General features: G+C 44.3%; 1 protein-coding gene across 6 annotated transcripts in view; it reads right to left on the bottom strand.

Annotated features, from left to right (window-relative positions):
• Nucleotides 1–12,664, bottom strand: part of LOC110525628 (calcineurin-binding protein cabin-1) — a 67,554-nt gene that overhangs the window by 21,363 nt on the left and 33,527 nt on the right. For all 6 annotated transcript variants that reach the window (XM_090237421.1, XM_021605913.3, XM_021605912.3 and 3 more), the window contains 3 exons: nt 4,014–4,177; nt 3,569–3,665; nt 2,772–3,467 (listed from right to left, as the gene is read on the bottom strand). In XM_090237421.1, the coding sequence (XP_090093547.1) occupies nt 2,772–3,467; nt 3,569–3,665; nt 4,014–4,177 (957 nt within the window). The remainder of the gene's footprint in view (nt 1–2,771; nt 3,468–3,568; nt 3,666–4,013; nt 4,178–12,664) is intronic.

Below are 12,664 nucleotides of genomic sequence, written 5' to 3'. Positions count from 1 at the left end.
ACTTTGCACGGTTCCTTATTAGCTAGGTAAGGATATTTTATGCATAGAATTAGTGCTAACACCGTGGAGGTGCCATCAAACAGTGTTGTAAGGAGCCAGATAACACAAAGTAGATCATGTGTAGCCTAATCCATGCAATTGCGCTAATCATCATTTACAGCTCATAACTAATTATAAGCTTAGGAATCCACACATCTCAGAGATCTAATTTGTTTTCATGAAAGAAAAAAAATTGAATCTATTATTTTTCTCTCTCATGAAAACACCATTTAAATGTCAAATCAAATCAAATTTTATTTGTCACATACACATGGTTAGCAGATGTTAATGCGAGTGTAGCGAAATGCTTGTGCTTCTAGTTCCGACAATGCAGTAATAACCAAAGTGTAATCTAACCTAACAATTCCACAACTACTACCTTATACACACACAAGAGTAAAGGGAAAAAGAATATGTACATAAAGATATATGAATGAGTGATGGTACAGAACGGCATAGACAAGATGCAGTAGATGGTATCGAGTACAGTATATACATATGAGATGAGTAATGTAGGGTATGTAAACATTATATTAAGTGGCATTGTTTAAAGTGGCTAGTGATACATTTTTTTACATCAATTTCCATCAATTCCCATTATTAAAGTGAGCTGGAGTTGAGTCAGTATGTTGCAGCAGCCACTCAATGTTAGTGGTGGCTGTTTAACAGTCTGATGGCCTTGAGATAGAAGCTGTTTTTCAGTCTCTCGGTCCCTGCTTTGATGCACCTGTACTGACCTCGCCTTCTGAATGATAGCGGGGTGAACAGGCAGTGGCTCGGGTGGTTGATGTCCTTGAGGATCATTTTGGCCTTCATGTGACATAGGGTGGTGTAGGTATCCTGGAGGGCAGGTGGTTTGCCCCCGGTGATGCGTTGTGCAGACCTCACTACCCTCCGGAGAGCCTTACGGTTGTGGGCGGAGCAGTTGCCGTACCAGGCGGTGAACACAGCCCGACAGGATGCTCTCGATTGTGCATCTGTAGAAGTTTGTGAGTGCTTTTGGTGACAAGCCAAATTTGTTCAGCCTCCTGAGGTTGAAGAGGCGCTGCTGCGCCTTCTTCACAACGCTGTCTGTGCGGGTGGACCAATTCAGTTTGTCCGTGATGTGTAAGCCGAGGAACTTAAAACTTTCTACCCTCTCCACTACTGTCCCGTCGATGTGGATAGGGGGGTGCTCCCTCTGCTGTTTCCTGAAGTCCACGATCATCTTCTTTGTTTTGTTGACGTTGAGTGTGAGGTTATTTTCCTGACACCACACTCCGAGGGCCCTCACCTCCTTCCTGTAGGCCGTCTCGTCGTTGTTGGTAATCAAGCCTACCACTGTAGTGTCGTCCGCAAACTTGACGATTGAGTTGGAGGCGTGCATGGCCACGCAGTTGTGGGTGAACAGGGAGTACAGGAGAGGGCTCAGAACGCACCCTTTTGGGGCCCCAGTGTTGAGGATCAGCGGGGTGGAGATGTTGTTACCTACGTCACCGCCTGGGGACGGCCCGTCAGGAAGTCCAGTACCCAGTTGCTCAGGGCGGGGTCGAGACCCAGGGTCGACGAGTTTGGAGGGTACTATGGTGTTAAATGCTGAGCTGTAGTCGATGAACAGCATTCTCACATAGGTATTCCTCTTGTCCAGATGGGTTATGGCAGTGTGCAGTGTGGTTGCGATTGCGTCGTCTGTGGATCTATTGGGGTGGTAAGCAAATTGGAGTGGGTCTAGGGTGTCAGGTAGGGTGGAGGTGATATGGTCCTTGACTAGTCTCTCAAAGCACTTCATGATGACGGAAATGAGTGCTACGGGGCGGTAGTAGTTTAGCTCAGTTACCTTAGCTTTCTTGGAAACAGGAACAATGGTGGCCCTCTTGAAGCATGTGGGGACAGCAGACTGGGATAAGGTATGATTGAATATGTTCATAACCACACCAGCCAGCTGTTCTGCGCATGCTCTGAGGACGCGGCTGGAGATGCCGTCTGGGCCTGCAGCCTTGCGAGGGTTAACACGTTTAAATGTTTTACTCGCGTCGGCTGCAGTGAAGGAGAGTCCGCAGGTTTTGGTAGCGGGCCGTGTCAGTGGCACTGTATTGTCCTCAAAGTGAGCAAAGAAGTTATTTAGTCTGTCTGGGAGCAAGACATCCTGGTCCGCGACGGGGCTGGTTTTATTTTTGTAATCCGTGATTGACTGTAGACCCTGCCACATACGTCTCATGTCTGAGCCGTTGAATTGCAACTCTACTTTGTCTCTATACTGACGCTTAGCTTGTTTGATTGCCTTGCGGAGGGAATAGCTACACTGTTTGTATTCGGTCATGTTTCCGGTCAAATGTATGATGAGATCTGTGGATTCCTAAGCTTATAATTAGTTATGAGCTGTAAATATTAATGGTGCCATTTGTGTTAGTTAATATCTGTAGGACTGTGAAGATGATTATGATTAGCGCAATTGCATGGATTAGGCTACACATGATCTACTTTGTGTTATCTAGCTCCTTACAACACTGTTTGATGGCACCTCCACGGTGTTAGCACTAAAGCTGTGTGAACAGGGAAAGTCCCCCCTCTGTGTTTCAGGTCTCATTGCTAAATCATTCTCAAGAGGGATTTCCCAAACCCATTTCCTTTTTCAGTTAGTGCATATTACATTGCATTACATGAGACAGTTGTAAATAATGTTTTGATGGGAGAGAGAAAATGGCAGTAAACATGTAAATAGGGAATCAATAAGTCATAAAAGTACAGCATACCTGCTTAATGTGCATGTATGTCTCGGACATGATTTTCTCAATGCGCCCCAGATTGTAGGTCACGACCTTCTGGCCCTGCTGCCACGCCCGGTAGGCATCCATCAGAAGTGTTTTGCCTGACTCTACGTCATCCAGGAGCTTCCTCTTCCTGCTGGGCCTGCGTAGCGGCCCCTGGGCTTGTCCCAGCTCTGCTCCACTGGCTGACACTGGGCCCTTAACTACCAGGCCCTGGAGCTGCTGCTGTCTGGAGCTGATGCTCAGGTCTTCCAGAGAAAGCTCTGGTGCCCGGTTGCTCACAGCCACTTTCTCCCCAGGCTCCAACACAGTTCTGTGGGGCTCAGTGTCTGGTTGGATGCCCTGAGAGTCTGTGGTCTTGGAGGGACGCCCCCAGTGGCCAGTGTCCAGCTCCATAGGCTCCTCTGGCCCTGCTCTGGCCCCCTCCCCTGCAGCAGCCTCAACCTTCCCACATGGAGTTCCCTGCTGCTGATCCCCCCTGTCTCCGTCTGTGGTGAGCAGGGCTGGCTGTGCCTGAGGGGTCTCCTGCAGCCCAGAGTCAGGGCCTGGGGCTGGGGCATTGACCTGGGTCCCCTCAGTGAGCCCCGGTTTCTTAGGCAGTGCTTGACTGCGGTCTTCTGCGCTGGGCCTGTTGGACGTGTCCGTGGTCGTCATCTCATCCATGGAAGGCTGCGCCGACACCTGAGAGAGAACAGAGCCTGTCACAACAAGGAGAGCACGCCAAAACGATAAACCCTATAAACTACGGTCCTCTCCATATGTGTAGTGCTTTGGTTCCGTACCCCTGTGAGTTTGTTCAGATTGTCCTCCAGGACTTTTACAGCTAGGAAAAATGCTCTCTGGGCCAAAACCTGACGATCCACATCCCGCAAATACTTCCTTTAAGACATGAGAGGTAAAGAGAGAAAGAGAGAGAGAGGGGGAAAGACAAGAAAACTCAGATGAACAGTGCTTGTAGCATTACTACAGACCCCCTGGTTCGAATCCAGGCTGTATCACAACCGGCCGTGATTGTGAGTTCCATTAAGCGGCGCACAATTAGCCTAACGTCGTCCGGGTTTGGCCGGTGTAGGCCGTCATTGTAAATAACATTTTTTTCTTAACTGACATGCCTAGCTAAACAAAGGTCACATTTAAAAAAACTAATTCACAAAAAAACACAAGAACAACATGTTGCCATGAAACACTGAGAGAAACATGGTTGAGTCACGAGGGAAAGATCCTTACTTTCCCTGGTCAGGGGTTCTCTGGAGCATGAAAGAGACTTTGAGCAGTGTGTCGTGGTCCTTCAGCTGAGACAGCACCTCCAGCAAGAGAACGATGGATCTGTTCATATGAGATGCAAAACTGCCGGGCCGATCAATCTCATCCACTGGAATACGCCAGATGCCCTGGAGCAGGAAGATTAGAGGAGAATAGGCAACAGTTCACGAACACTGAACCCATACCTTAATCAACTAAATACCATTTTCCGACTGCTTGGCATTAGCGCGTCATGAAGACAGGCTAACGTACTGTATTGATTGTGTCTGTCAGGCTAACTAGAGTTATTTCCCACTAACACACTCACAAGGAAAACAGATTCCACTGGTGGGTTTTTAGTTTTAAATTGAAAAAACTGCAAATGCTTAACTGAACATTGAGTAGGATGTATCTGAAATGTTTTGTTCAAATGATTGTGATGGTAAATACATGATGATTTATTTCATACAGACAGATTGTGAAGGAGGGCAATTGAAAAGGAGAGCGGGCATGAGAGTGATATTGTAATGACACAGTAGTGATGGTCGGAGAAAGAAAAAAAATCTAAAGTTACAAATGATTTTGGACGATATTATATTCATACTTTGTCTTAAAGTACTGTAAAATGTACAAAAAATAAAAAGATATACAATGCATTCGGAAAGTATTCAGACCCCTCAACTTTTCCACATTTTGTTACCTTACAGCCTTATTCTAAAATGGATTGAATCATTTTTTCCCCCTCATCAATCCTCACACAATACCCCATAATGACAAAGTAAACGCATTTAGACAATTTAGCAAATGTATTCAAATAAAAAAAAACAGAAATACCTTGTTTACATAAGTATTCAGACTCTTTGCTATGAGACTCGAAATTGAGCTCAGGTGCATCCTGTTTCCAATGATCATCCAAGAGACGTTTCTACTAGAGGTCGACCAATTATGATTTTTCAATGCCGATACCGATTATTGGAGGACCATAAAAGTCGATACCGATTAAATCGGACAATTTTTTTTATTTGTAATGATGACAATTACAACAATACTGAATGAACACTTATTTTAACTTAATATAATACATCAATAAAATCAATTTAGCCTAAAGTGAATAATGAAACATGTTCAATTTGGTTTAAATAATGCAAAAACAAAGTGTTGGAGAAGAAAGTAAAAGTGCAATATGTCCCATGTAAAATATGTGCCATGTAAGAAAGCTAACGTTTCAGTTCCTTGCTCAGAACATGAGAACATATGAAAGCTGGTGGTTCCTTTTAACATGAGTCTTCAATATTCCCAGGTAAGAAGTTTTAGGTTGTAGTTATTACAGGAATTATAGGACTATTTCCCTCTATACCATTTGTATTTCATTAACCTTTGACTATTGGATGTTCTTATAGGCACTTTAGTATTGCCAGTGTAACAGTATAGCTTCCGTCCCTCTCCTCGCTCCTCCCTGGGCTCGAACCAGCAACACAACGACAATTTGCGCACGCTAACTAGCCAACCATTTCACTTCGGTTACACCAGCCTCATCTTGGGAGTTGATAGGCTTGAAGTCATAAACAGCGCAATGCTTGACGCACAATGAAGAGCTGCTGGCAAAATGCACGAAAGTGCCATTTGAATGAATGTTTAGGCGCCTGCTTCTGCCTACCACCCCCCAGTCAGATACTTGTATGCTCAGTCAGATTATATGCAACACAGGACACGCTAGATAATATCTAGTAATATCATCAACCATGTGTAGTTAACTAGTGATTATGATTGATTGTTTTTTATTAGATAAGTTTAATGCTAGCTAGCAACTTACCATGGCTTACTGCATTCGCATAACACTCCTTGTGGAGTGCAACGAGAAAGAGGCAGGTCGTTATTGTGTTGGACTAGATAAGGTTGCAAGATTGGATCCCCCGAGCTGACAAGGTGAAAATCTGTCGTTCTGCCCCTGAACAAGGCAGTTTACCCACTGTTCCTAGGCCGTCATTGAAAATAAGAATATTAACTTAACTGACTTGCCTAGGTAAATAAAGATTAAATAAAGGTTATGAAGACTCGAAATCGGCCCTAATTAATCAGCCATTCCGATTAATCGGTCGAACTCTAGTTTCTACAACTTGATTGGAGTCCACTTGTGCTAAATTCAATTGATTGGATATTATTTGGAAAGGCACACACCTGTCTATATAAGGTCCCAAAATCGACAGTGCATGTAAGAGAAAAAACCAAGCCATGAGGTCAAAGGAATTTTTCGTAGAGCTCCGAGACAGGATTGTGTCGAGGCGCAGATCTGGGGATGGGTACAAAAACATTTCTGCGGCATTGAAGGTCCTCAAGAACACAGTGGCCTCGATCATTCAGAAATGGAAGAAGTTTGGAACCGCCAAAAAGATGGCCGCCAGTAAAAGGCACATGAAAGGCCGCTTGGAGTTTGCCAAAAGACACCTAAAGGACTCTCAGACCATGAGAAACAAGATTCTCTGGTCTAATGAAACCAAGATTGAACTCTTTGGCCTGAATGCCCAGAGTCACATCAGGAGGAAACCAATCCCCGGTCATCACCTGGCCAATACCATCCCTACGGGAAGCATGGTGGTGGCAGCATCATGCTGTGGGGATGTTTTTCAGCGGCAGGGACTGAGAGACCAGTCAGGATCGAGGGAAAGATGAACGGAGCAAAGTACAGAGAGATCCTTGATGAAAACCTACTCCAGAGCGCTCAGGACCTCAGACTGGGGCGAAGGTTCACCTTCCAATAGGACAACTACCCATAGCACACAGCCAAGACCATGCAGGAGTGGCTTCGGGACCAGTCTCTGAATGTCTTTGAGTGGCCCAGCCAGAGTCTGGACTTGAACCCGATCGAACATCTCTGGAGAGACCTAATTATAGCTGTGCAGCGACGCTCCCCATCCAACCTGACAGAACTTGAGAGGATCTGCAGAGAAGAATGGGAGAAACTCCCCAAATACAGGTGTGCCAAGCTTGTGGCGTCATACCCAGAAAGACTTGAGGCTGCCAAACAAATTAATGGGTAATGGGTCTGATTACTTATGTAAATGTGATATCAGTTTTGATGATTAATGAGAAGGAAAAAAACAGATTAAATACATTTTACAGAAAGGATGTAACGTTCCAAAATGTAGAAAAAGTGAAGGGGTCGGAATACTTTTCGAATGCACTGTAGAGTGAGCAATATGTTTGGAACATCAAATCACAATATCGAATCGCAACACATATAATAGTGAGAATCGCAATACAGCTGAGCACCTAAGTATCGTGAGGTCCCTGGCAATTATCAGCCATATAGGAGAGGGTACAAGCTCTTCATGTATGAGCATATATTATTCCAGATTTGATATGCGCGTTTAAAGATAAACCGATCAGTGCTGATGAGAAAAAAGTAACAGCAACAGCTAAATGCCTGCTCCTTTTACTCACGCAACACAGAGAACACTGATAATGTGCATGGGTCCTTTGTTAAATAAAAAGTTACTTCAACAGCATACCCTGTATTCTGCCCAGCTGGCAGAGAACAATGTTTAAACATTCCTTAGGTCTATAGGTAATGGCATGCAAAAACCTGAATAAACTCTGGGTTGAGATAATATTACAGAGATTCAACAGGTCCTTTCGTGTATTCATTGGACACAGGGGCTGGAAGACAGGCTAAATTGGGTATTTTGAAGTGTTTCTTTGTCTGTGTAGCAGGCTCCTCAAGGGCTGACATCAGGAAACAATTAATGGGGTGAAATGGACAAACAAGCAGGAAGGAAGGAAGAAAAGAAAGAAAGAAGGAAAGAAATAAGAGAAAGAAAGAAAGGAAAAGGAGGTGAAGAGAAGACAAGAGGAACAAATTTGAGCTAAAACTGTGGCATTGGACGATGGGAGCCCTAGTGAGAGAATGGAAAGAGTTGCTGTAGGGAGAAATACAGTGCCTGCAGAGTCGAGGTTGTGAAGGGGCTTTATAGTGACTCCAGGCAGATCAGATCCCTCCAGGCAGGCAGGCAGGGAGGCAGCCTCATTAGCACTGTGTTCTGTCTGGGTTTAGGTGGGTTCATGGAACCACAGAAAGCAGCACATCAAACACACATTGACTTGTTAAAGACATGCTCCGGAAGTTTGGCAACTACTAAGTCTTTTTTAAACCTCCCGCTTTGGGCTGGATGTGTCAATGTATAATTCATACATGCATAATTTAGGAGCTGAATTACTGTCTTAGTCTCAATTAGTCATAAAATCCCTAGTATGAAAGCCACAGTTTTTCTGGGAGATTTCCCTACATTTTTCCCTACGTGGGTCAGCCCCCTGTTAATTTGAGTTCAACCAATGAGCTTTAGCCCCTCACCATTTGAGTGACGGCTAACAAGATGCACATCATGCGCACAGCAGAGCGAGAGAGTGCAATGACGTGGTGCACATATGTGGCGTAGTACACAATTTCCAGGGACCACTTTTGGCTTGTGTTGGCTACTTTCAGGACTACTGGCTAAAAGGTATACAAAAGTACTGGATAATCTCTTTAATGTCAATATCTCTGAAGGACTGCTAAGTCTTCAGATCCCTACGAGTATCACAGGCAGCGATCAATCAAATCTAAATACAGATATGTTATAATGTGACAGCATATGTTATGTTGTTACAGTACATGACGACCAAACAACCCAGTGCACACATCATCCCAGCAGGTGTGTATGGACAGGCAAGGTTCTATGCTCCACAGCCGAGCAGATTATGTGAGATGAGCGCAGATGGTTTCAAGTTTGATTTGTTGTATGTACAGGATATACATGGTATATACACAGTCCAACGAAACGCTTACTTGCAGGTTCCTTCTCGACAATGCAACAATAGGAACATAAAGTAAATGGCTCAGTAGAATATAATACAATTTTAGGCATAATTCGGTGGTCTATGTGCAATAAAAATATTTAAAAACTTGGCAACGAGCAGCCTTAGAAGTGTGTGCGAGTCGGAGGAGAAACTGAGCATTTCACGATGAAACAAAACAAATGAAATGCCTTTATCAGCCTCCACAGACGCAACGAGCCCCTACACCTGGGAGTCTTTTCCTCAGCCTAACAAACAGGTCCACATTGTCTGTTGACATTTTCAGTCTTTGGAGAGAAGCCAAGCAGGAAATAAATGCTAAACAGAACATACCTATCAAATCAAATTGCATTCCAGAGTCAGTCTGCCTCATTTTGTCAAGAAGAGGCAATGAAGACCATCAATGTTAATACACATTCTATAATAATGATCTGTCAGAACAGCTCTCTTCTACTCTGAATGGATGTTAACCATAGTGAATGACCAGCCTGTGAGAACTAGAATTGTTCCTCTAGATGTCTTAACATTTTCTTTATGTTTTTCTAAAATGGTAACCAGCCAAACTTGTTTGTGCTACTTTGATGTTGATTGATCTTCCTGGGTACAAGTGAAATAAAATATATTACAACCAGTTTGAAAAATGACATAACATATACAGCACTGCTGATTATCAAAAATGCTATATTTGTTTTATTCTAATGGAAGTCAAGATTTGCTCCATATTTGTTGCTCTCTGCAGCAATTGTTTACAAGCTGTTCATGGGTAAATGTTATTGCGCTCACGGTTTGTGTGAGAGATGGATATGTGTTTACACCCCTGGCCCACGCACAGCACACGCTCTATCACAGGGATTTCAAAATGCATTATCTGATCGGGCATTAAACATCGCAACATAATAATGACTGCATCAATAATTCAGGCAGATTTGAAAGAATGTGCCTTCTGCTCATGCTTTGTCCCTGCTAGCCAACCTTAAGAAAGACAAAGAGAGGAAAAGGAGATTCTCTCCCTATAGTGTTAGGAGGCCTGGAAGCATACAGCCTGGCCACGCCCACCAAACCCCTCCTATCAGAGGGAACCCCTCCACCCCTTCCTGCCTGGGACTCTATATCCACAATCCCACAGTATGTAGCTAATGTAGCAGGTATCCTATCAAATAACAACACCACTGTGATGCAAGATACTATATTCATCTCCATAGAGGGACCATGCTTTTCAGAGTTGTCAGGATTGATTATGTTTCCTGGGGACGCTAGTTATCACTCATGTGGGTTATATTACCGTGGGTTACACGTCACCCAATCAATTATTTCTGCAAATGTAATGATCTAAAATAGGAAAGCTAATAGTCTAATTAATAACACTCAATTAATAAAACAGACAACTTCCCCTATTGTTCAGTCATTTTTACAACAATGTGCCTTTTAGTTTCTGCGTGTTGAGTATCTCCCCTTCCTACCTAGCACAACACCAGCTCCTTTCACTCCCCTTAGCCCAGCCATAACCCATTAAATCACCACTACATGTCACACCACTACATGCCTACTTTATGATATCAGAACACATCACCTCAGGCTCAAACAAACATCTCACACCGTTACCTCCTATCAAACCATTCCACCCTGCAGAACAGCAAACCCAACAGTTGGGGGGGGGGGGTGAAATAGCAACAGGAAATGACTTTTACTACGCACTTTCATACAACCAGTTTACATGATCACTCCATCGCTCTGTATTCTTGAAAAAAGCCAGGTGTAGAGTAAACATTCATCTCCGTTGCGAGCAGGGGGCTCAACACAACTCTTGCCTCCCTCTCCACAGAAGGAGGGGGGGGGGGGGGGGGGGGGAATGACTCAACCCCACCATGCCCCATGAAAGTACTACACTAACTCCACAAACTGTGGAAGAACTCCACTCACATAAACAAAATAATACAATCATGTGCTCTTTCCCTAATAAAACAGACCGAGTGAGAAAAAAAATGAAAGGCGGCAAATGAGAGACTCACCATCACCAACGAAAGCTACTCCACTTGTGTCTGCGCGTGTATTCTTTTGGATGTTTTCCTGCTGGCTGTAGCAGCACCAGTGGCCCTGGCAGCCATAGAGAAACTCACACTGAGATAGAGAGGGGTGGGCTGCATGCAGGCGCTGGGGCTGTGAAGGCTGCAGTAGACAGCAGGAGAGAAGAGCTGCGCAAGGCAGAGCTTGAGAAAGAGGAGGTGGAGAGGAAGAGGGCAGCAGCCTGGACGAGGGGAGCAGAAACAGTGCTGGCATCAGGGCCCAGAGACTCAGCGTGCCACTGACAGACGGGCTGACTCGCTCCTTTCGCTCTTTCAAACCCTGCCATCTCAAAACAAAAACACCCACACACTCTCAAACTCCCCTGACCCCAGCCTGCTAGGTTGTTTTCCCTCCACCCTTCTCGCTCTCACTCTATAGACATCATAGTGCCCACCCCTTTAGACTGTAGCCAGCCAATCAGCGACGGGTCGACTTATTCCCGCCCATAACTGCACACACACACACACTATGTACAAACAGAGAAGGGAGAGAGAGAGCAATGAGGAGAAAGAGAGCTAGCGAGAGCAGCAACAAGGAGGGGGAGAGCATGATCAGACAAAAGAAAGTGAGCAACAGGAAGACACCGAGAGAGAGGAAGAGTTGGCAAGCTGAAAAAGCTGACTTAGAACAAGCAGCTGATTTGAATGAAGTAAGATGGAGCTATGGGAGGTAGGATAGAGAAGTAGTTGAAGAAGTAAGGAAAGAGAGGAATGAGTGTGTCGGCCTAGCCTGTACAGTGTTTCCTCTGGAGAAAAACATTTGCAGTGGGGGTTGGTGGACATTAAAAATATATTCTACTCCAAAATGTATGAAAACAGAATTATGCTGACATCTAAAATATAATTTCTACCTGCAGAAATTTGCCAAATAACATATTGGTAAAATGATTTGTTATTATGATTTTAACATATTGGACTGAGCATATAGCTTATGCAAGGTCCATACTATTAGGTATTAGGTATGCTATTAGCAATAAGCATTACTACCTGTAGCCCAACTGATACAGCATAGTGCCTATAAATAAATAGACTGAAGCATGGGGTTGCCTATCTGCATTTACCCTATTGGGCTAATCATTAGTAGTCGTGGGTGAGCTGCAAAAAAAATCTGCTGGTGGGTGGAATGAAAACACTCTTTCAACGCGTGGGTCATTTAAAAAAACATTTCAAAATCAAGATTCCGTGAGTGGCAAGGCAAACATAAGGCTACCAGCCACACATGCATCGAGCGTGTGTGGAGCCTGGAACGGTCCCTTATTTGTGTAGTGCTAAAATGTTCCGATTTGTCCACGTGCAGAGCTTATGTTCTTGTAAAACAAGACAACAACCTGCTGACATGATGAGCTCTCCAGCAGGGAGGGTAGACAGACAGGACAGCACTGAAGAGGTGTTAGTGCTACAAAGCCAGACAGGACCTCAGAGAAAGGAACACGTTAAAATAGTCAATATATTACATGTTCCACTGCCTTCACACTCCTCCTCCCCTACTTGCTCATACCAACTAGTTCTCCTGGTCTCAGCAGCTCCACCTACATAACTCAATGTGCCACACGATGCTAGGTAGACAAGCAAAACACACCCAACATTCCAGTACTGTACAAAAGCAAAACTGACCAAGTTACACCACAGTTTATATAAGTACTGGACTCAAGAACACGTTTTTGTGTAGCCACAAACACACTTAGTTAGCATCTCGGTGCAATGAAGACAAAGGTTTAAAGTGAGGGAAAAAGCCCCAAGATA

The sequence above is a fragment of the Oncorhynchus mykiss genome, chromosome 6, assembly GCF_057628025.1.
Source record: "Oncorhynchus mykiss isolate SJ-2025 chromosome 6, ASM5762802v1, whole genome shotgun sequence".
NCBI classification, from domain to species: domain Eukaryota; kingdom Metazoa; phylum Chordata; class Actinopteri; order Salmoniformes; family Salmonidae; genus Oncorhynchus; species Oncorhynchus mykiss.
The sequence above is the reverse complement of the archived record's forward strand: the minus strand, read 5'-3'. Positions and strand labels throughout refer to the sequence as shown.